We start from the raw sequence: 24,031 nt of genomic DNA, 5'->3' as shown, positions 1-24,031 counted from the left end.
AATCCAAAAATAATCCCCCCTCACTAGTCTTTTGAGTTAGCAGAAAAGAGCCTTATTGACCTTTCAGGTTTTCAGCCTGATTTGTAGAGAAGAGCACCCCACGTTTTGCTTTTTGTTTAAAAACACTGTCGCTTCCTTCTAAGAAAGAGGGGAACTGCCTGCCGCTCTCTTTCCCGCTCCCCTCCCAAGAGGATAGTCTGAGGCTTGGGGGAGCGGGAACCCATTGGGATGTTCGCCTCTGCCTCCTTGTCTCTCCTTGCCGCGGTGCCTGCCGGGAATTGTGGTCCCGCTCCTCGAGGCGTGCCGATTACTCCCGCAGTCGGAGGGCCCGGCCTCCGCTTCCCGAGACCCTTTGCGGGCGCCCGCGGCCTCCTGCCGCCTGTTTCCCGGATGTCGCTCTCGCCGGAAGAGAAGCGAGTTTCTTAGGGGGCCGGCCATCTTGTGTGGGCAGCAAGCGAGCGCGGAGGGGGTGGGCCGGGGCCTGGGCAGCATCGGAGGAGGATCCCACCGAGAGGGGCCCATCATGCCCGGACACCTGCAGGAAGGCTTCGGTTGCGTCGTCACCAACCGCTTTGACCAGCTCTTGGACGACGAATCCGACCCCTTCGAGGTGATCCAGGCGGCCGAGAGCCGCAAGAAAGAGAGCGGCGGCGGAGGGGGAGGCGGCGGCGGAGGGGGCCATCAGGGCGGCCGCGGCGGTGGCGGCGGGCAGGCGGCCCAAGCCAACTCCTCTTCAAGCGGCGGGTCGGGCCAGCCCGGCTCCGGCGGCGGGAGCGGCAGCGCGGCCAAGCAGCTGCGCAGGGAGTCGCAGAAGGAGCGCAAAAACCCTCTGCCGCCCTTCGCCTCCTCCTCCTCTGGGCCTGGCGGCGCCGGCGACCGAAGAGAGGATGGCGGCGGCGGCGGCGGCGGGCAGCCTGGCTCCGCGCCCCTCAGGAAGGAAGGTAAGTGGAGGGAGGGGTGCCTCCTTTTAGGGGGGAAGCCAGGGCCTCCCTCCCCAGAAACCAGGGCAGCGTCTCCCTTGCGCGGGCGGAGGCAGCCTCCCCCCCCCGTCACCCAGCGAGTCCGGCCCGCAGGAAGAGCCCCCGGCCCGCCTTTGACGCAGCACGTGGTGCTGGAGCAGGATCCCCCCCCCGTCTCTTCCTAGATAGATTTCCTAGAAAGGACCCGATCCCTTTCCTCCATGCTTTATTAGGGCGGCCTGGGGTGCTGTGCTCGCATTGCCTTGCGTTCAGGCAAGGGTCGACCACCTCGTGTCGACCAGGCGCCGTGTGAACGCGCGCCTCATGGGAGGGGGGGACAGGGGGCTCGCTGGGCCCCTGCACTTCTTCAGAGGGAGGGAAGCATGGAAGGAAGGTGAGGGTTGCTGGGCAGGTGTGTGTCAGGATACTTAGGCCTTGCCCGGGAAGGGGGGCAAGTTAGTGGCGGGCCTCCAATGTTTGTAATGGTGGCGCTTCTTTGAGGGCGAAAAAGCCTGCGAGCGGAGAGTGCCTTTTGCGAGGAGAGGGGCTCAGGTTTGCCAAGCTGCAAGCGCACAGGCAGCAGCGTCCTGGATTGCCGCTGCTAATGAAGTTTAGCCCATTTGCACCTGGCCACGTGCGTGGCCCGCGTGTTGCTTGGCTCCAGCTATCTGCTGCTGCTGCCGCCTACTAGGGGCTGAGGGAAGAGACAAAATGGAGTGAGCCCTTGGTGTGCTTTAAGTTGGGCCTTGCAGGCTAACGTGAGAAAGGCACTTTTGGAATATAGGTCTTAAGTTTTAATTGCAGGCATGCCGCCCAATGCTAGGTATGCTTATTAGGACGTAAGCTTCACTTCAGTAGGTGTTATTTCCAGTTCAGAGCGACTAGGATTTGCCATGGAGGTCTCTATTTAGTTCAGTGTTTGTACTGCTTTTCTGATGTGGATATCAAATGAGTTGTACATGTTCTGAGATGAAATTTTTAAGAACTGTGTGAACCTCTCACCCCTTTGTAACTTGCGTAGTATGCAGAACACACCAATTTTTTGTTTTAAAGTTGGAACCTAAGAAAGTATTGATATTTTTCTATCACTCTGCACTAATTAAAGAACCCACATGTTTAATGTGATTAAGATTACAGATACCGCGGAATAAGTCCTACTGAATTCAGTGGGACTTATTTCTGAGTAGACACATAAAGGTTTGGGATGTAAATGTCTAAATTTTCAGAACATTTGGTAAATGGTACCCAGCTTCATGGTGATAATTGGGTTTATTTCTCTGAAGCTGAATAAGACAAAAAGAACCATGTGTTGCACTATTTCCCCATGTACTTTCATTAGGAGGGAGAACCATGGGCCTGTAACTTGATGATAAAAATTAAGTGTCAAGTTATAATTGAGTTGTGACATATACAACATTCTAAAGTACGTAAAGTGAACAATTAAGAGTTGGTTACAGATGAAGTAAACACTAAAAAAAACACCTTTCGTGTATTGGACTTAATGCAGTAACATTTTTCTTAAGACTGGACTGCTAGTGTGCATTTTCCAGATTACTTGCTACAAATGAATAGCTACTTAGTGTGATTAATTCACTGCTTTATGCTTACAAATAATTTGCAAAAAGCATGAAGTGTGTTGTTCTTTCAAAAATTGCTTTAGTACTTAAGCATTCTCTTGATCATGGGAACGCTGCTGTATCCCAACAGCAAATGTGCTAAGATTTTTGAATAGCGCAGACTTCTGACATCTGTTAATTGACAGTGTACTAATGTCATAACTACTGTCCCAAGTATTTGAGAACCTGATAAATAAGGCACTTCATTTATTATTTATATGCTATGAAATAAGCATTTGAGCTGTAATCAGTAACTGCTAGTCCTTGTGTCATATTCATCTTTTTAAACTGTTTGTTGGCCCAATTATGGAGGCTCTTAATTTCTCTTCCCACCACCAGCTTGCCGTTGTACTGTACTCTGGTGGTGACTCCCTTTCAGCAGGGAGGGAAAATTGAAGAACCTTGTAAATTTCAGCTAGACTATCAAGTTACCAGGTTGAGCAAAAAAAAAACAAAAAACAAAAACAAAAAACCCGAGGGGGAAAGGGGACTTGTGAATATTGGAGTAGTGGCAGCAGTAACATGTGGCTTGTTAGGTGTTGGTGGGAGGCTTGGCTTTTTGACAATTAACAAATAAATAAAACCGGCTATTGTAGAATGGCAACAGCAAATGAACTGAAATGGATGTTAAATTATTATAGCGAAATATTGGCTCAATGAATTAAGAAAAAAACTTAGCTGTGGTCAGTGGATTAACAAATAAATAAGTATGTTTAGGTTGGTGATAATGGTCTGAGGCCACAGGAGGTACCTGGATGACTGACTGCACGTGTATCATGATGCCTTGGGCTTCACAGTGGAAGAAAGGCAGAGGATGTAAATGCAAGAAAATATATATATATAATAATAATTTGAAACACTTCTAAAGCAGTTTTGAAACTGCACACTTCTGAAAGTAAAATGTAAAATTTTGAAATTCAAAATTATTGTGGCTTTTAGATTTTTGTGCTTATAAGTAAAGGTTTTTTGTATACAAGTAGTTTCAAATGGTAAGTAAGGCTGTTCCTCGGGAAGGGAGATGATTTTGTAATTAACACATTGCAAACCAAGATTTGGAATATTTAAGTTTACACCCTGTGTTAATACAGATACAGTGTCTTGTGTGACTGTCAGCGGCACATATAAAATAGAGTGGCAGAATCTGAAAACTTAATGTCAATACATCACCAGTTCCTGTAGGAAGTAACTAGATGCATATTCCCATGCATTGAATGGAAGAACCTCTTTCATTCACAAAAGGGACTGAGATCCACTGGAGCCTCCAAACACCCCTTCCCACAGCCTCCCTCATGGTTCCAGAGGATCTTGCAGCCCTCTGGAGCAGCTTTTCAGGGAGCTACAGAGGGAACCTCTACAGTAGAGGTTCAGCAGGAACCATCCCTCCCTTCTTTCAGATGTCTTTTGAAAACTATTGTTTAGATCAGGGTACCCCAAACTAAGGCCCGTGGCCTGCTGCTGCCACCCGCTCTTACCTGCGCTGCGCGGCTGCCCACTTCTGGGTCGGAGGAGCACCGGAAATAGCTTGTGCGCGAGTGTTACTTCCAGCGCACATCTGGTTCGGAGGAGGCCCATGCACATGCGCACAAGCTATTTCTGGTGCTCCTCCGACCCGGAAGTAGGGTGTGCGCACACGTATGGGCATGCGCTCCTCCGCCCGCTACGCGATCGGCACTGGAGACACCAGCCCGAGGCGCGGTAAGTTTGCTGACCCCTGGTTTAGATAGACGTCTGCTGTCTAATTTTTCTGTTTTTAAGCAAATAGTATTGATGTCCTAGTGACATTTTTGTGGATGCTTTTTGATAATTTTATTTTTATAAGTTGTATACTACTGTGATACATTTTTATGAAAGATTGGAAAATAAAGAAATAAGGAGGAATGTTGCCTTTTCCCTCCTTTCTCTAGCAGAGGAGCATCTTGTGTGTAGAGTTCAATTCCCAAGCACTCTGGATTCAACCCTTTGAGTCAGTCATGCTTGAACACATTTTTACATGAACTTTGAGTGTGGAATGTTTAGCTTTAGTTAAGGAAACTCAGGTGACTTGTTTTTTGTGAGATATGGGCAGGTTTTTTTGACATTACAGTGGTACCTTGGGTTACAGAGGCTTCAGGTTACAGACTTCGCTAACCCAGAAATAGTACCTCGGGTTAAGAACTTTGCTTCAGGATGAGAACAGAAATCGGGCGGTGGTAGCAGCGGGAGGCCCCATTAGCTAAAGTGGTACCTCAGGTTAAGAACAGTTTCAGGTTAAGAACGGACCTCCAGAACGAATTAAGTTCTTAACCCGAGGTACCGCTGTAGTTCTTACATCATTGTCCATTTCCAACCTGGCTGGGGTATGTGTGCTCTGCTCATTGCAAGAAATAAAATATTTCAAATTTTAAGGCACTTAAATCCGTTTCAGGCCCATGGTTTTAAGTAAGTTTCATATATTAATGGGTACATAGTTCTGTAATGATTCCTTCACAAATGTCTTTGTGGAGTTCTTGGGGCAAAGTCTTGGGGCAAATTTCCTTTCCAGGGCCAGTCCTGCTTACCCTCTTGAGAGAGTTATGGTGTGTGCCATCAACACTGTATGCCATTAGGTTTTTACAGAGTTCTTTTTCCTAAGCCATGCCATGTCCTCCCATTTTTATGCTAATTTTTTGTTATAGCAATTAAAGATTTGCTTTGGGGGGGGGCATCTGCATATTATCACTCCTCTTCACATATGAGTATCAAACTTCCAAAGAGATGAACAGTCTGTTCATGCTGATAACTCATTTTACCTTGGGCATTGATACAATAATGGGAGGGGGGGTTGTTGTTGCTTTTAAAAAAAGAACCCTGTATTTATTAAGTGCACATATTGCCTGGTTGGCTTACAACCCATGTAAAAGACAATCTGTAATAAATGAAAAAAACAAAAAATTGCAAAAGCTTTAATTGAAACAGGATAAAACAGCCCTGATTTTAAAAACAATTAAAAAGTCTCCATAAATGGGAGGCTAAATACAAATGCTGAAAATGCAAAAAAATATTAGTGCAGTTGATACAAACATAAAATCAATATTAAGAACATAACAATAGCTTGCTGGATCAGGCCTATTGCCCATCTAGTCCAGCATAGATTTCCACTGTTAGCAAGGGGTCCCTGCTTGGCATAACATGAGAATTTCTCCTTCCTCAACACAAAATAATGTGTTTGTGTCTCATGAACAAGAGGACTGTTGGGGCCAGTGGCAATGGTAATTTATGGATCCCTTGTTATACTGTCACTTGAAGGGGGAAACTTAATTTTAAAAAAGTGCAGTAAACTTCCTTTGAAGAATGGTGGAACATAAGGGTTGTATACAGATTATAATTTTTCAGAAATTTTGAAGCCATTCTGCAAAACTGGCATTGACAGAAGAAGAGTTCATCTCATATGAGTGCTGTGGACAACTATTAGGTAGTGCAAGTAATCCTGCTGACATGCTCTTGCTGCTATACTCTCATCCTGTGTTATAAGACTATTTTTAAAGTTTGCTTTAAATGTGATATTTTGGCCTAAAAATAATTTTATTATTTGTACCCTGCCCATCTGGCTGGGTTTCCCCAGCCATTTTGGGCGGCTTACAACACATGTAAAAAATGGTAAAACATCAGACGTTAAAATTTCCCAGTACAGGGCTGCCTTCAGATGTCTTCTAAAAGTCAGTTGTTTATTTCAGTCATTGACCAGCCTTGAGATCAAGGATCTGTTGATATGCGCACAAGTTTGTCCCAAATTATTCAAATTATTAAGTGACAGTTGTGTGTAATTCAATGTATGTTATACTAGAGGGGAGAGTATTGGATAACCATCAAACAAGCATTTCAACCGTAAACACAGCTTAAAATCTGCTGCTTCAGTGGCACAGGAGCTCCTTTTAACTGCCTTAAACTAGTTTTAACTAGTCTTGCTACTGCTGTTTTCTCCAGCTTTATATCCCGCACACTAAGGCATTTTACAAAGTATGTAACAGCAGCAAAAGAGCCACAGACTTACACTGTAATCTGAAGCTATATACTGCTTTAGGAAAGCATTTCATCTGAATAATTGGTACTACATTATTTTTTTATTTAAAAATTCAATTATTCAAATACAGCTTTAAGTGCATGTCTAATTTATAGTACTTTGAATTCCATGAATTTACCATTTTAGCCTTAATTTAATGATAGCTAACATTCCTGCCCCTTCTCACAAATCAAAACTCTCACCCTGCTCATTGGAGGTACTTGGAAGCAAAGATCAACTGCAAAGGCCAGTGTGACTGTCATGACAAAACTCTTGCTTATGTCTCCACCACATTTTAAAGTAGACTCTGTAGAGGAGAAGCTCAGTTCTAGGCCTGCATAGACAAGCCAGGACAAGCTGCCACAGAGTGGCATAGAAGACAACAGTTGTCAGGGCAACATGAGCACATTCTAGCATGCAGTGACTTTAGAAGAACATGGATTGGATGAGCTGCCTGGGGATCTTTTCAGAGTTCAGGGGTTAGGAAGAGAGCACGTTTGACCTGCTTGGGAGTTTGAAAGGGAGCAGGGAGAATAGACAAGGAGGATTTCCCCCATGATTCCTAAACATGTGGAAGGAGTATAATAACAGTGGTAGTTCAGAATTCCCTTTCCTGCAATCTGAAGCCACAGCAGGTAGCCTCAATAGTGGACTTGATCAAGACATAGATATTAAAAGATCCAGTCACCAGTGGCAACCTCTTGAGTGGACCTGTGATCCATTTCTGTTCAGGGAGAGCAGATTTTATTTCTCCTCTGCTTAAAAGAAGTATTAAATTTGACCATTGGTTTTCATTAACAATACTGCTCTTCTAGCTACCTTTTGGTAGTAGCGTACATTTCTTAACTGTAATGTACAGGAACCTTCTGGAGTGCAGCAAAGTTCATTGCAGTCACATGTAATGTTAGGCCATATTTTAGTGCTATGTGAATGAGCCTGAAAAGACTGTTGGGCTCACAAGCTCTCTCTGTCATCGCTGGGAGGAGGACTATGGCATAACTTAATGTTGCTTTAAAAGATGTATTGAAACCAGGAATCCAGGTTTGAAATAATCTCTGAGTAGTTAAATAAGCTATCTTCATAAACCATGGTTGAGCATTACGTGCAAGTTGAGCACAGGAGCACAGAAGCTCAGGTAGAAAGTTGACATACATGTAGTGAAGACATGGGTTTAGCATTCAACAGAGTTCTGGAAGCTACTCCAGAGTATCATTTTAATGTTAATTGGGGGTATAGGCCTTTTGGTTTTGCATATGATATTGGTAGTAATGTTTGCAGCAGCCCTTGGTGCCAAGAGGAAAATCCTTTGTAACACATAAATGTAAATTTCATTTTGTATTTGAATGGAAACCTTGGGGGCTGATACAGAGTCTTTAAGCCAGCCTCCTCCAACCAGATGCTCTCCTGATGTTGTGGACTACAGCTTTTTTGTCTCAGCCTTTGTGACCAGAAGTGTGGTCTGGGATGATGGGAGTTGTTGGTGCTGCCACAACCACTCCTAAAGAAGGGAATAGAGTGGGCCACAAGGTAGGGCTTATTGCTGCTCTAGCAGCTCTTTCTTTGGAGCTATGGGTCCAACTTTCTTACCCTACCACAGCACAAGCCATCATCCAAAATAAATAACTCAGTACATTTTCATACATAATGAGGAGAGTGATGGTTCTCTCCTTCCCTAACTATGGCTGCTTTCCTTACTCTTGTATAAGGCTGTGGAGTGGTATCATTGATAGATCAGATTGGAAACAGCTTCACCCCTAGTCAATTTCGCCACCAGAGGAGCTTAAAAATAAGAAAATGTTCTTACGGGTTTCCTTAAAACAGAAAGAAGGGGTTTGGCAGTGTGTGCTTCTAAGGGCTTAGATTTGACTTTTCCAGAGTACAGGTTGAAGTAGTATTAAAAAGCTGAAAAATTAGTTTGACCAGATGTTATTCTCTATGGTAAGCAGTCATTTTTATGTTCAAAAGCATAAAATACTATGATAGTAAAATACTATGAGACTGAATACTATGATTAAAATGCACCCCATGAGGGTCTCATAACAATAGTCTGCATAACAAATACAGACACAAATCATACTAATTGAGTTTTAATTGCATTCAAAAATATCTAAATATTACAGGTCATTGGTAAAACATCAGTTTCTGTAGTCTTTTTCAAGTTTCTCCAAATGAATTTAACTTCTAATTTCTTGGGGGTGGGGGGTGTCTTGCCAGATTTCAGTGCATGATGTGCACTTGTCTTTCCAGGATAGTTGTGTGTTGTAATTCTTCGAACTTGATAAATCTTCTATATAGGAAAATTACTTCCTACAAGGTACACACAATTCTCTGCTTTATTATAGTCTATATCATGTTCTGTATGCTATCAAACTATCAAAGCAAAATTATACACACTTCCTAGTTTCCAGCTGTGCTTCAGTGTACAAAACAATCTGTCTGAAATGTTAGAACTCCTGACATTCCAAGGAAGGAATAAACTCACCCAATATCTCATATCTATTTATATCAGCTTGGGCAGGGGTAGCCAGTGAGCTGACTTCTAGATGATGTTGGAATACAAGTCTCATCATCCCTCACAACTGGCTCTATTGGTATTGTATTCCCACCATGCCCCTTACACGGTGCAACCTTCATCCACACCTTTAAAGGCACATTGCCACATTTTTTGCTGTGTAAGTTTCAAATAACATGGTTATTTTTGAAACGAAAACTTCCATTAGTACAACAGAGGTGTTACTTGGCTGTAATTTGGATATCTTTATTTGTTATGTGGAGTAGTTTTATGATACTACCTCCAAGCCTTAGAACAACTAGTGTCTTCTACAGGATTCCTCTGCTGTGTGTACAAGAATAACAGTTGCTTTGTGGAAGTAGCTAAATAACTTACTGATGCGGATTGCTTTCTATTTTAGGGATAAGGCGAATTGGCAGAAGGCCCGATCAACAGCAGCCTCAGGGAGAAGGCAAGCCTATTGAGAGGAGGCAAGAGAGACGGCCTCCTCGTGAACGCAGGTTTGACAAACCTGCTGAAGAAAAGGGTGAAGGAGGAGAATTTTCTGTTGATAAGTAAGAACTGAACATTTTAAGATTGATTGGCAGAGAAAATTGTATGCAGGATGTCCTCTGGTTATAGCAAGATGTTCTCTGATTAGTCTGTTAATGGGTCTGTTAATGGGTTTTAATTGGGTAGTGCGGTATATATGTCTTAATGTGGCATGCTTTTGTATTTTAATATGAACCTGTTTTAGGATATTGTGCTCCCCCTAAAGGATCAAAGTTTTGGTATAAGCGTTCTCCTGCATCATCTACTGTCATTGGAGGAACATATAGCCTTGGTTGCTCAAAATGCATTTTATCAGCATTGTTAGAAACTCAGATATGTAAGCTAATTGTCAAATGGCACCTTAAACCTAGCTTATGGTCGCCACAACGGGATGTCTAAACACCATGATTTTTTTCCCCAAACAATGAACATTATTATTACTGTTATCCCCATCATTTCTATACCACTTTATCTTTTAAAGAAAAGAAATCCAAGCAATTTGCAACACATTAAAACAGCAAATGAAGCAACCCAGAATAAAACAAATTAAGCTTCATGGAAAATATTTCAGCTCCTTTTCTACGCTTTCCCTGAATTTATTTACCTTCTTAATATTTTTTTAGCTGCCCCATAGCAGAAGTCCTCTAGGAAGCCAGTGTGATATAGTGTTGAGAGTGTCTGACTAGGACCTGGGAGATCAGGGTTCAAATCCCCACTCATTCATGAAGCTCACACTGTGACCTTGGGCCAGTCACAGCCTCTTAACCTACCTCACAGGGTGGTTGTAGGGATTAACTGAGGAGTGGCATGAACCATGTATTGCTTGGAGAAAAGGTGGGAAATAAACGCAGTAACTAGGACGAAGATTACTGACAAGAACTGATGAATATAATCATACTGCACTTGTGCTTTGCCATCTACACTGATTTCCATTTTGTTTCTGGGGCCAATTCAGAATGTCTGTATAAAGCATAAAAGCCATAAATGACTTGGGGCCAGGGTACCTGAAGAATTGCCTTTTCATACACACACCACTGCATGAAGCCTAAGATCATCTTCTGGCTTTATGCAGAAGTCAAGTCTTAGAGGACTTCACTTGAAAATTAGTATACAATTTATTAAATAAATAAAACAAAATCTTCTCAAGCCTTCTGTGTACCCTGCCAAGTGAGATGGGGTGGGTGGCTTCTTGAGAGAGGACCTTTTTATTGTTGATACCACAGTTATCTGATGCTTTCAGCAGAGAGACTTGCCTGACACCTACTTTATGGTCTTTTCAGTATCAGGTAAAAATGTTACTTTCCTAGGCTTTTTAAATCAGCTGTACTTAAAACATTCTCTGCTGCTTATTTATTTTATTTCATTGCTTTGTACTGGTTCATGTTTTCATGCTGTATTTTATCTGTGGTTTTAATTATTACTATTAAATTGACCAGAGAACGTTTGTTGTTGGGCAGTATGTGGATACTGAAATGGAAAAAGATACTAATAGCATTAATAGCTCTTAAGTAGCTGCAGCATAATTTTAGAACTTGATATAATATTAAGAAAGATGATTATTAGCACTGCCAAGGTAGAAGTAGACTTTCTAGTGTCATTCCTAATTTCGCTTTATTTTACAATAGACCCATTATTGATCGTCCTATGCGTGGCCGTGGTGGACCAGGTGGAAGAGGGGGCCGTGGTGGCAGAGGACGTGGCCTGGGCAGAGGAGATGGTTTTGACTCCCGAGGCAAACGTGAATTTGATAGGCATAGTGGAAGCGACAGATCGTAAGTCTTAAACTCGTTCTTTTTTAAAGTGCATTCATATCAGAATAATACTTTGAAAATTTGCTTTTGAAAATCTGTATTCCAACACTATTATGTTAACTCAGTTTTGTTAGTTCTCTTTCACATTCACATTTCAGTGGTCTAAAGCATGAGGACAAGCGTGGTGGAAGTGGATCGCACAACTGGGGAACTGTCAAAGATGAACTAACGTTAGTATTTTGTATTGAAATACTTGTTCAGAATAAACTAAATTATAAGAAAAGACCATGGGTATTTTAAGTTTGGAAGATCACATAATGAGTGAAAAAATTCAGGAGAGGTAGTGAAAAGGAACAGGATTTCCCATTTCATTGTCCTGAGTAGCTCTTTACTGTTCCCCAAGAAGAGCAGATTTACAAAAAACATATTCAAATTTGATTCAAACATTTTTGGTGATATGTAATAGCCATAGCCTGCATAGGCCTTTTGAAATAAATGGAGTTAAGGAATGCCAGTCCATTGATTTCAGTAGGTGGTCTCGTGAGCATGATTAATGTTGATATCCTTAACGTATGCACCACCCATTTTTCTGGCTTAGTGGAGGATCATTTCCCTTTATCAGTGTGTGTGTGTGTATGCGCGCGTGCGTGCACATCCTGCCTGTGTGCTTTCCTGAAGGGTCATCATAATGCAGCAGTATAGTATAAAGCAAGCATTTTTCTAAATTTGAAATTATAATTCTAGATCCCAAATCTGCCTCTGTTGGCATAGAAAATCACCCATACTTTTGTCAGCAATACAGCTAGTAAAGCAGACTTGGGGTTTGATGGTGGAGCAGTGTTTATATTGGGGAGTGAATATTCTTTGAAGTTCCACTGTAAGCTTTGGTATAATTTTGAGGTCATTGAATATCAGGTATCAGGTGGGTAGGCAGTGCTCATATGAAGCATCATATATTTTTAAACTATCTTTAATTCCAGTGATTTGGATCAATCAAATGTGACAGAGGAAACACCAGAGGGGGAGGAGCATCCACCTGCCGACTCAGAGAATAAGTAAGTATTATATTGCCAGAATCCTTGTTTGATCATTTATGAGGTTGCCAGGCTCCTTTCATGTCAAAAGGAGGTGGTTGATTGTTTTTTGTATAAAGTTTTTCTTTTAAAAACAAGAAAATCTGTTTACTTGTTTAAGTTTCCTTTGTTACATGATTGGCAGACTCAGGTCGAGATGCTTAAGTGGAATTTTAGCTTAAAATCCTCATAAATCTAAACTTGTGAAATGGTGAGTCTAGTTGAGAAGCTCTGCTCTTGAATTGTCAGTGATAAACTGTGAAATCCAACGTTGGTACTAGCTAAAAAGTAGCTACTTCAAAACCTACAGGATTGTGTGTGTAAATAAGGTTGTAGGATGGAATCCGATGGTGTCCATAAACGACAGTAAAGGACCTTCCAGAGCAGGTTTGTGGAACTGCATGATGAAAGGGCGAGGGAGCCCTGTTGTGCATGCAATCCACAAAGTGTTGCATTTCAACCTTCCTATTTGAGCCTTTGTACTTGCACGATGATGCTGAATAACCTGCTGGCATTTTGAGCTAGCTAAAAATTTCTTTCTTGCATAGTGGCTTGGCATGCATTTGCCGCTTCGTTTTGACACGTCACAGAAGTGCTGTGTAAAATCGTAAAATTGGATGAGAAATGGGGAGTGGAGGTGGTACTTAGGTGCAGGACTATCATAGACCGATAGGCATTGATGCAGATAACTATACTTGAACTTTTAGAGTGGAAAAGCTCTTTCAGCAGCATAGGAATCCCACATGCCTTGTTTAAGTGGCTGTTGTGCTGTAGATAACTCAGCACAATCATGCAATGCCATTATTTGGAAGTCCTACATGTGAACCTGGCCCATGCATGCACTTTGGGAGCTTTCAGGCAATACTTACTTTGGGAATCAGTCTTTTATTCTTGGTTACAAGTATAAACTGGGATTTCATTTAACATTCTAACTTTAATTGTGAGCCCTTACCAGAGGTCATGAATGAAACAACTTGATTCATTTTTTAAGTCAGGAGGTTCACAGCTGATCATTGATGTAACCTCTTCAGACAGGTTTCCATTTTGTTTTGCACATAGGAAGTTGCTCATTTTTGTTGCTGGTAAAGTTTTGAAGCCATTTTCCTTATTTTTTTTCTCCCAAAATAGATATGGCAATGAAATTGATATACTGATATATCAGTTAAGTCATAATGCCTCTGGGAGAATCAGCATTTGAAGCTGTTGTGCAAAAGCTTGCTTTGGGGGAATGCCTTAGGGCTGATGTACATAAGACATACAGTCTGTGCTTTAACTTGTCTTTCTCCATATGGCAAGCTGTCATGACATGATTGGAGGGGGTGGGAGGCAAACCATTGAAAACTGTTAAGGTATTGTATCTGTTGGGAGAAAGAATTGCTTTGTAATTGCTGAAGAAGGACTGGTAAGGAGGAATTAAGCAGAACTGTCCTATCTCTGTGGTCTGCTAAAATACATATAAGGTGACCATCTTTAGCTGCCAGCTTTTAGTTATCAACAATGTGTTGCACACTTGGATTAAAGCAACTTGTCATGAAGCCAGAGTTTATGTGGTCAAGTGATTTCCAATAGCACAGTATTTTGTCTGAATTGAAAAGAACATCCATTAAAGTACAGCTTTTTGTGTGAACAATAAATTCTAGAAGTGTGGCCTTCCTGGTTGCTTCCAGCATTCCGATATTGAGACTTCACCATTCTGAGTGTGACAAAGACTATGAAATGAGTTTCCACCATTGTAAACTTATTTTAGAGAGAATGAAGTAGAAGAAGTCAAGGAAGAAGGTCCTAAGGAAATGACTCTGGATGAATGGAAAGCTATTCAAAATAAAGATCGTGCAAAAGTTGAATTCAACATCCGTAAACCAAATGAAGGTGCTGATGGACAATGGAAAAAAGGTTTTGTTCTTCATAAGTCAAAGAGTGAGGAGGTGGGTTTTTCTGGATTATCTTGTCTTCATGGAATCACTGAATTGTAGAGTTGGAAGGAACCACAAAGGTTATCCAGTCCAACCCCCCACAGTGCAGGAATCTTGCCCAACATAGGACTCGAACTCGCAACCCTGAGATTAAGAGTCTCATACTCTACTAACTGTGCTATCTGATGTTTTCATTTTACTCACACCTTTAAGAGTAAGTAGTTTAAGGTATCCTATCAATATTTACATTCTCTATAGCAGATGTTTTGCCTTTCCCATGTGCAGAAACCAGTCCTGTTTTAATCACTTTGAAACAAATGTTTCTAGCCTTTGCTAGAAAGGCTAGAAGTTTTCTCTCTTTGAGAGAAAACCATGGAGACACAGCTGCTATCTGGTTAAGTCTCCAGCATAGGTCAAGCTTAGTAAACCTTTCAGTTATTGGTGTGTGGGCATTCAACGTCTAGATGAAAATACGCATTCCAGCTCTGCTGAATTCGGTGGGAGGTTTACCACTGGGATGTTGATTGTGTCCATAATTTATTGAAACCTGAATCCTAGGGCACACTCAAAAATGCAGAATTCATGTGTGGGATACTTCATTCTATTATGGTACCACTTCTGATGAGTAATTCAAGCATGCACCACAGACACCATTTTATAAGTCCACAGAGAGCTCGCAGTGTCAAGGGAAAAGGTGCTTTTAGTTGACCTAGGCTCTGCTTGTCCAACTCTCAGTACCTGGTGAAATGTATTCAACTGTAGTAGCTTCCTGTCAGAAATTTCAATGTGATTAATTTTATGCTTGTGCAGATGAGGTAATACTTGCAAAATGATTTGGAGTTTACACTTATTTTTACCACCAATTCTCTCTGATTTTGGAATATTGGCTAAGGCACATAAATGTGGGAAATAATGGACACCTAACTGAAAAATCCATTGCATATTTACTTGGAGGTAATTCCCACTGTGTTGAGGCTTACTCCTGGTTAAGTTTGCTTGGAATTGCAGCCTTTAAATGTATTTTACAGTTGTTCAGCTCCGTTAAGACTAACTAAAGATTACTACTTTATTCCATGGGTAAGAAGCCTCCAATGTAGGGACCTGATTAAGCCTGCCAGTCCTCCATATTTGGCCAAGCGACGCCCACTTGCCCTACACTTTGTGTCACACATGATGTCAGGTGTGAGGCTGGTAAAAATCTGGCTTGTAGGTACTGCAGATCAGCTGATTGTCTGGTATTGTGAAGCACTTTGAAAAGTGCTTTGTTAGCTGCATCTGCTGTACAGGTTGATTGCACAAACTGGACAGAAAAGGTCATCCGACATCATTCTGGCAATTGAGTCAGGTGATTGGCCCCACCCTCTTTTCAAACTTGTTCCATATAGGAGATAACATCAGACCCATTTGCCAGATTCAGTTATTCACCCCATTGTATTCTAATGTGATCCATTGTTCAGCTCCCCCCTCTCACTAATGGTTTCTCAACACTTAATTGGTGTTGATGTTGCAAAAAACAATAAAAAGCTCATAACCCTTAGGGTCATGTGCAAGCCTGAAATTAATAACAGGCTTCTATGTACCCCTAAAATATGCTCCAGAGGGTTGGGGGACCCCTGGAACAGATTGGTGGGGTACACGAGGAGAGGAAAGGGAAATGTTGCATTTGCTGATGTGATGTTGGATTTTGCCCAAATTTTCTAGTTGCATATTAAAATCTGCTTACTGCTTTTGCTCTGTCCACTTGTTTAGTCACTTGTATCCTATTGGGTTCACCTACCTTGAATCATAGAGCGTGTTATTTTAATATACAAATTCTCATGTACTTTTTTCTCTCCTTGTGTATCGATATACAATTTGCATCAGACAAAGGGGGTGACAGAGATGCAAGGGAGTCAGATGGAATCCAATGAGGTACGAACACTATATGTGGTAATGTTGATGTTGTTCTTAAACAGTTTTAAAGCATTAAATTTTTCTAAGTTGTGTGAGTGAGTGAATATATGAATATATTTCCTGCATGGTGAATAGCAGTCTGTAAATGCCAACAAATAAAATAAAAGGTAGGACAGGGACCTGTGGACAGGTTCCTTATATAATAGCTGTCTTACGAAAGGAGCAAGGAATGGAGAGGAAAGGGCTTTGGAGCAGCTGCTTAATGGATGGGGCCAGGTTGGTCTGCCTCTTGCCATGAAGTTCTTCCTGGGAATCAGGTGGTGCAGCTTGCCAGTGGCGCTGGATGCTCTCCACAGTGGCAAGAGGCCAGCCTATGCCTCACTTTGTAGGTCTAGGGCAGCACCTTTTTATTACACGTTCCCCAGTCATGGCCATGGGAAACAGGTTCCATGCCTGAGACAGCTGTTGGCTGTGTTGTAAGTGAGGAGCCAACATAAAGGAGAAAGTCCCATTGTGTTCACTGCTTTTACTGTCCAGTCAAGTAAGTTTTGTCTCTCAGTTGATCTCTGTTCTGTGATCTGTATACTAAAGTTCATTGCCTGGCAGTTTGGATGCAGTAATACACTAGCAGGTATATGCAGTCTTATTTTAGGGATTAAATTAAAAGATCCAAGCATTCTCCACCTCTGCCATAGGAGGACACTTCAGTAACACAAGCCTAACTGATAAGCAGAAGCTGAGAGCAGCAAGGTCAGTATAGGTCTGGTTGAGGCTAAACATAGATGTTTGCAGGATATGGGGCGCTCCAGGAGACAGTGACTTTAAAAAGTACATACTGCCTGTCACCTGATGGTTGGCACCCAGAAGCCTGTTCTAGCTTGTAGAAGCCTTTCCAGTTAATAGAGATGTGTTGAATAGGAAATTTTAATTAAGTAGCAGGCAATATTTTGTTTTTGAGGCTTCTGAGCAATTTTCTCTGCATCACTTCTGAAATTCAAGGTGGTTTGCAGAGGGTGAGGCAGGCTTGGGTACGATTTACCTAATATGTCGGCTTCTACTGGATTCCACCATCCCACCTCTGCAATTTTTTCTGTATGTTTTGGATACAATCATATCTCTTACTAGCTACTGAATGCTAAAATAGAGATGAATAAGTACCAATACCTGGAATTTGGTAAATATTTTCTGTATATTGATATAGTTCCAGCATTCAGCTAAATAAGCAAACAATAAATGAAAGCACACTGTGCTTAGGTGTACATGTGCTACATTCTGCTTTTGCTCTTGGCTGTCCTTCCTGTAGTCAAAAGGGCTGGGGCCATTTGTGGCAGTTTTTGACCAGCATTTCATACAAGTGATGTTTGAGTGCTGTAATCCCCCCTCCCCCACACCCAGTGTTGCATTCTGGGTTGTATCTGGTATTTAGTGAAAATACCTTTTCAGTGGTGGTCCTGACTTTCTTATTTTCATTTTAGTCTCATGCTGAAGACTCTGCAATGGATCATCACTTCCGCAAGCCAGCAAATGATATCACATCTCAGCTGGAAATCAATTTTGGAGATCTTGGTCGTCCTGGGCGTGGTGGCAGAGGTGGAAGAGGAGGACGTGGACGCGGGGGAAGAGCTAATCGTGGAAGCAGAACTGACAAGGTAACATTTCTTTCTATTTAAACGAAAGAGGTTTTTTGTATACCTGTTGATGGTACTTAAAAACAACATGAGCAGGTTTCAGCGACTAAGCTGCTGCCAAGCAAGTTACCATAATATTACGCATAGATCTATCCTCTAGTCTTTCCCTTAACACCTGTGCCCTAATTAATAGTCCTTTGTAGTGGAGCAAAAATTTAGTTTAAGAGGTGGTACTTATTTTAATATTGGTGGCTTGAATCCATGTGTGCGTGTGCAGAATACATTAGTTTGCCACCATGAGTTTGAAAGTTGACATAGGCTTGAATCCAAATCACCTGTCTGAACAGTAGACACTTCTGCAAGTATTTTGGGTGTTACTTAAGCTTTTCCCCACATGTGCATGACTGAAAACTCTTTCATGGAATCTTCTATCTTTGTGAAATACTAAGGGATATAGCTAGAAGGAAGGGACTGAAACACCCTCTAGACTGAGCAGAAGCACCCTCATACAAATTTGGATTTAAGACATTGTTTTCTTGACAAAATGTAGACGTGCTCATGATGTTACCATGTATACTGCATGTGTTGTCTTTGCACACTTTGAATGCAACTTAATTATGCCTATTTCTCATGCAAAACATGAAGTTCCCAAATATGCTGGGTGGGTACCACAGCTTGCAAACAGCAATTGATACTCCAGTGATTTCTCGATCATAAGCGGAGATATTTTTCTTTATTGGCTTTAATGTGCTTAAAAAGAGAGAGAGAGTAGTCTATTTTCACTATGAATTCAGTGGCTGGATTTCTCTTTTTGAAAGGCTTTTCCAGTAGAACTAATTGAGAATCCAGCATTTCTGTTTTGTGATTTTGCTCATTATGAATGTGCAGATCCACACTAATACTTGTATCTTGACTGTGTTTCCTTCTAGTTGGTTAAGGAGTTTGATGTGATCCACACACCCAGCCAGGTTGGTGACTTGTTTATAAATCTCTCAGGATGTGTATACAATTGTAGCCTTATTCCTGGTCAGACGTTTTTCATTGGTGAAAGTCAGTGTTAAGGATGAATTAAATCATATGTAACGCTTATCAGAATTTCTGGTTAAAGTGTTATTTGCATGCATTTTGATACTCTTAATTTGTGTTTGTTGTTTGGTTAAAAACAGCAACCTGCTTTCACATTTTTATTTGCTTGCCCATAGCATTTATAGATGACAACCATTTTTTGATCCTCCTGGACTTTCCCCCCAGCTTTGACATGTCTTCGTTTCTGTAATGCTTGCATGTCAGGGCTGTTTGAGGTTGTATTGGGTATAAAATAGAAACACTGTAACTGTAACCATGATGTTATTAAGATATTTTTTAAAATTTAGACAGATCACAAAACCGACAGTAACAGTTTTCCTCCATTCTGGGAATTGTTCTTGGAATCTAGGCTATTGGGGTTTCTTAATGTCATCTAAAATGAAGATACCTGTTTAGCATCAGCATACAACATAACATAGCATTTACATATGTAGGTTAAATTAGAAGTAACATCCGGATGAAACTCTGTCCTTATGTGGAAGTAGGCAAGACTTCATAATTTACTATAATTTACTATAGTTACATGGGTTCTAAGAATCCATTTTTCTGCACACTATCTCCAGAAATGGATTTTATAAATGGAGTGTTGCAGTGTTATAATGTGAAGCTGATCAAAGCTTGAAAGTCATTGTCAAAGCAAGTGAGCTGTATCATATTGCAAATTTCATTTGGGGTTTATATTAAGATGTTACTGAGCTGAAGACAAAAGATACATGTGTAGAATTAAAGTATACAGCTCCCACATAAACAGGACTTGGCATCCTTACTATCAGATCAGTGTTTGTGCTGAGAGAGAAGCATAGATTCAATTGTATCATGAACACAGGTGTAAATATTCTTGCCAGTGATGGATTTTCCATTTAACACCAAATCACCTGCGCTCATGCCTCTTTCTCCTTCTACAACTGAAAAGTTGTGTGTGTACAGGCATGGTCTGAAGGTAAATGATGCAACCCCCTTGCTTGAAGCTAAGCAAGTCTGGGTCTGGTCAGTGCCTGGCTGGAGACTGACTGGAAATCCTATTTACAGTATGCTGAGTACCATGATGGAAGAGAGGTGTGATACAAATGTACATAATAACTAGAGCACACACTTCCAAGTCTGCATTACGTATGGTTCCATACTACTAAACATGACAACAGAATAAAAAATCCCAGTTCAATATTTTCTTGTACTGGACTTGTGTATGAGTGCACATAATTGTCTACAAAGTATCTGACGTAAGCTCAGAGAAGGCACCAAGAAGATCAGGGTCTGGTAGGTTTATATTGGGAGGGGGGTTCCAAAATATTTCAAGGTTCTGCGCCATATAAGGATTTATAGGTCAAAACTAGCACTTTGAATGATCAGTTTGCCATGAGCCTGTTCAGCAATCTAGTACAGTGGTGCCTCGCAAGACGAAATTAATCCGTTCCGTGAGGCTCTTCATATAGCGGTTTTTTCGTCTTGCGAAGCAAGCCCATTGACAGCTTAGCGGATTAGCGCTATTAGCGGTTTAGCGGCTTTTAGCGGATCAGCTGATAAGCGGCTTAGGAAAAGGGGGGGGGGAGGGAAAAAACCCCGCAGGAACTCGCAAGACGAAAATGTAAGCCCATAGGGAAATTCGTTTTGCGAAGCGCCTCCAAAACGGAAAACCCTTTCGTCTAGCGGGTTTTCCGTCTTGCGAGGCGTTCGTCTTGCGGGGCACCACTGTAGCTACATTCTGCACTAGCAGTAGTTTCCAAACAGTGTTCAAAGGCAGCCCCATGTAAAGCGATCATATACTGAGGTTAACAGAGCATAGATTATCGTAGCTGGGTTATTCCAGGCCAGATAGGGTCATAGTTGGGCCACCAACCTAAACTGATGGAAGGCACTCCATGCCACCTGTGATGGCACCGGATATCTAGAGCAGGCTGCACACTGCTCAGCCAGACAAGACAACCACCCACTAACAGTGTCTGAGCCTTGTCTAAATTAAGCTTCAGTTTGTTGACCCTCATCCAGTTCATCATTACAGCCAGGCCCTGATTCAGTGTATTAATTCAGTGTGAACGTTCTGTTACCTTACGGAATGCCGCAAACGAAAATGGTTACGTGGACTCTCCAGATAACGTACATTCTGTTTTTCTTTCAGTCAAGTGCTTCTGCTCCTGATGTTGATGACCCAGAAGCTTTCCCAGCTCTGTCCTAAACTGGATGCCCTAAGCCAACCCTGCCCCTTGTTGGGCCCTCCTCTACAAGGCTTGCATGCTTAAGGATCCTAAAAACAACTTAAGAAATTAAAAAGGGGACTCTCATTCATACCATTCACACCTGAAGACTGAATTTTACCTGTTTTGAAAATGAACTTCTCTTGCTACACAGAAGCAACAATATGGTAGTCAGTTTTGTATTTAGAAATGTAATGGTAGCAGGGATGTTTTCATAATTTTTTTCAGAAATTATGCATTCTTCATGGATACTTTTTTGTATTGCTGCTTGAAAATATGCGTTTCCAAACTTGAAATATAGGTGTGAACAGTGTGTACCAGTTAAAGCTTTCACTTCATTTGTTTTTATTTTTTTAAGTTAGGTTTTTAGATGTTTTCCCCCGAACTACAAACAATTTAACTCTTGCACACTCTTTTAATACTGCTTAGCAGATTGTTTTCAGTCCACAGTCAGCTGGGATATGTACAAAAATAATTTGGAAAATTGTTAGTACTGTGTGGAATACTAACTTCTGAAGTATTTTAAGTTTTTAATACTTAAATTCAAACTTGGAAAAGTCAATTTTCTTCTATCTTTGGTAGTTTGTGTATTCAAAGTCTTTATACAAAATTGATATCAGATACTTGAAAAATAGTCAAAGCACATTGGTTTTTACTCAAATACCTTCTTATGAATCCAACAGCTCTGTTTGGATAATTGGTCTAAGCCATTTAAAAAAACTCGGTGTTACACCTCTCATATACACCTCTTTTATCTTACTCCCTTTTTTTCTTCAACAAAACTAGTTGTTTGTTTGGTAAACTTTGTTTAAACTTGTTAATATTGTTGCTACCAAAAATACTTTGTAGACTGGAGCAACTTTTTTTTTCAAAACATGGGAGGTTGGGGAGCGGCATCTATTTCTAATACAGTTCGTTTAAACTACATTTGATATTTGTCTGGCAGTGCAGTATATCTACACAAAAAATGCACCTGTGCTGGATGCATTCAAACACTTCTGTTAGATGCAACCCTGGGCCTAAAGAAGAAACCAAAGGGCACTGTGTGCTACTTGGGAGGAGGATTACTTGACTTGTGTAAGTTGGAGAACAAAGAGCATCAAAGTGGGACGGCTGTGGTCTCCGTGGGACAGAAACCAAAACCTCTCCACCTAATTGAGATGTGGATTTTTGCTCTTACTGCTTCAGCTCCTGGTCTCTGCTAGCTGACAAGTGAATGTTTTCTTTTCAGAGGGCGATTGTAAGAAGTTCTCCTTCCACTGTAGAATTTTCTTAATAGTTTAACTTAATCCCTGTGAACAGGAATGTTACCACTTTCAAAACACAAAAGGACTTGAACAGCAAATAATAAAAAGGACTACTTAGGCTTTTTGTCTGCAACTTTTGTTAGGAGGCTAGAGCAGGAAATAACCCATCTATTTAAGGTTTCGACACTTTGAGGAGTGTGTGTAGCATTCATGGGTTTCTTAGGTAGAAAGCTTAACGGTGATGCCCTATTTTTTTTAAAGCCACAGGATGGGCAACAGTATTGGACAGCTGAATATAAACTCAACGATTGCAGTGTTCAGTTGGCTTGCGTTATCTGAATGATTTCTTAATGAACATTTGTTTACATAAGCAAAGGTTACTGTATTTTATCGGACTTCTGGTACACTCAAATTCATCATTGCAGCCAGAAGGAAGAAGAAGAAAAAATAATCACATTTTTAACTGTATGAAATCGATTTTGCCCCTAGGAGGGTGGTTGTTAAAAATGCTAAGCATTCTTTCAAAGTTTTCTTGGTGTTTAGCATGGAAATATCCCACTTTGGAGGTAGTCAAATTTCTTGCGTCAACAGGTTCATAGGTTTTCAGTAGTTCTTTGTTCCCTGCCCCTCCTCATCTCATAGTTCAGAATATGTTGGGAAATAGTGGATGTTGTCTGTATCCTTAAAGAGCATTTTCATATAACCACTGTGCAAGTATTCTGGTCCCCAAAGACATGCTTACTGAATAGTTTTTTTGCTGTTCTTTATATCCCCCCCCTTTTCCCCTTTCCAGGCTAATAATGACTTTTCCCACCCCAAACCATAGCCCTTTTATACATGTTATTCCTGAAAGCCACACATCCCATGCCATGCCAATTTGATACTTGACACATGCTTTCTTCATCTTATAGCATATATGTAATATAGAACAGGCATAGGAAGGCTTTTTAAAGACGACCCATTTGCTGTTCTTTTAATAGCTGTGTTCTTAATTTGTGTCAAGCTGTGAATTTTTTTCTCTTTAATATTGGTGCGTGTTAAATACAGGTTTATTTTCATGCTCTTTTATAAAAACGTAATGGAAGGTAGGCATTATGAATGCCTCTAATGTTGGGCTTCTTACTTGATTTCCGGCCTACAAGCCCCTAAATCTTTTTCCCACAGGATGGTGCCCTTGTGGATCCATCAGCAGCAGGTTTGGCAAAATACCTACCTGTACATTCTAATTCTAGTATTAGCTATTAACAAATTTGACCTCATTTTCTCCTGCTTGCTTATCCTGCTGTTGCACCACTGCATTTAGAGGTGATGCCTCTCTTAAAAAATATGGGTCCGTTGAATATGAATTAATTGACTTATTTTAATGTTTGAGCATGAAAGTTCATCTTGTGTCAACTGACAGGCAGAGAAGTTAACCAAATTAGTAAAAGGGAAAAAGAAAAAGAGCACAAGACCTTCTAAGGTAACCCTAAGGATCAAAACTATGTCTGTTGTGAATATACATCGTCTTTCTGTTGGATGGGTGCTACATCTAATGGTTGATTACATCTTGCCCGATGAGATTCACTTGCATACCATACCTGTTGACTTAATAAAAGCAGGACTGATGCTT

General features: G+C 41.2%; 1 protein-coding gene across 2 annotated transcripts; it reads left to right on the top strand.

Moving 5' to 3' along the window:
• Positions 1-416: 416 nt before the first annotated feature.
• On the top strand, positions 417-24,031 carry SERBP1 (SERPINE1 mRNA binding protein 1). Of its 2 annotated transcripts, none has more exons than XM_081867212.1 (10): positions 417-941; positions 9,506-9,659; positions 11,262-11,408; positions 11,546-11,617; positions 12,368-12,442; positions 14,208-14,385; positions 16,237-16,284; positions 17,742-17,915; positions 18,824-18,862; positions 21,097-24,031. In XM_081867212.1, exons 1-10 carry the CDS (start codon positions 524-526, stop codon positions 21,151-21,153), a joined length of 1,362 nt encoding a protein of 453 aa, XP_081723338.1. In that variant the 5' UTR covers positions 417-523; the 3' UTR covers positions 21,154-24,031. The 2 variants fall into 2 exon arrangements, with proteins under 2 accessions (XP_081723338.1, XP_081723337.1); XM_081867211.1 differs by having other exon boundaries at positions 480-941; positions 11,522-11,617.

The sequence above is a fragment of the Podarcis erhardii genome (genome assembly GCF_964252035.2).
Source record: "Podarcis erhardii genome assembly, chromosome: 6".
NCBI lineage: Eukaryota > Metazoa > Chordata > Lepidosauria > Squamata > Lacertidae > Podarcis > Podarcis erhardii.
The sequence above is the reverse complement of the archived record's forward strand: the minus strand, read 5'-3'. Positions and strand labels throughout refer to the sequence as shown.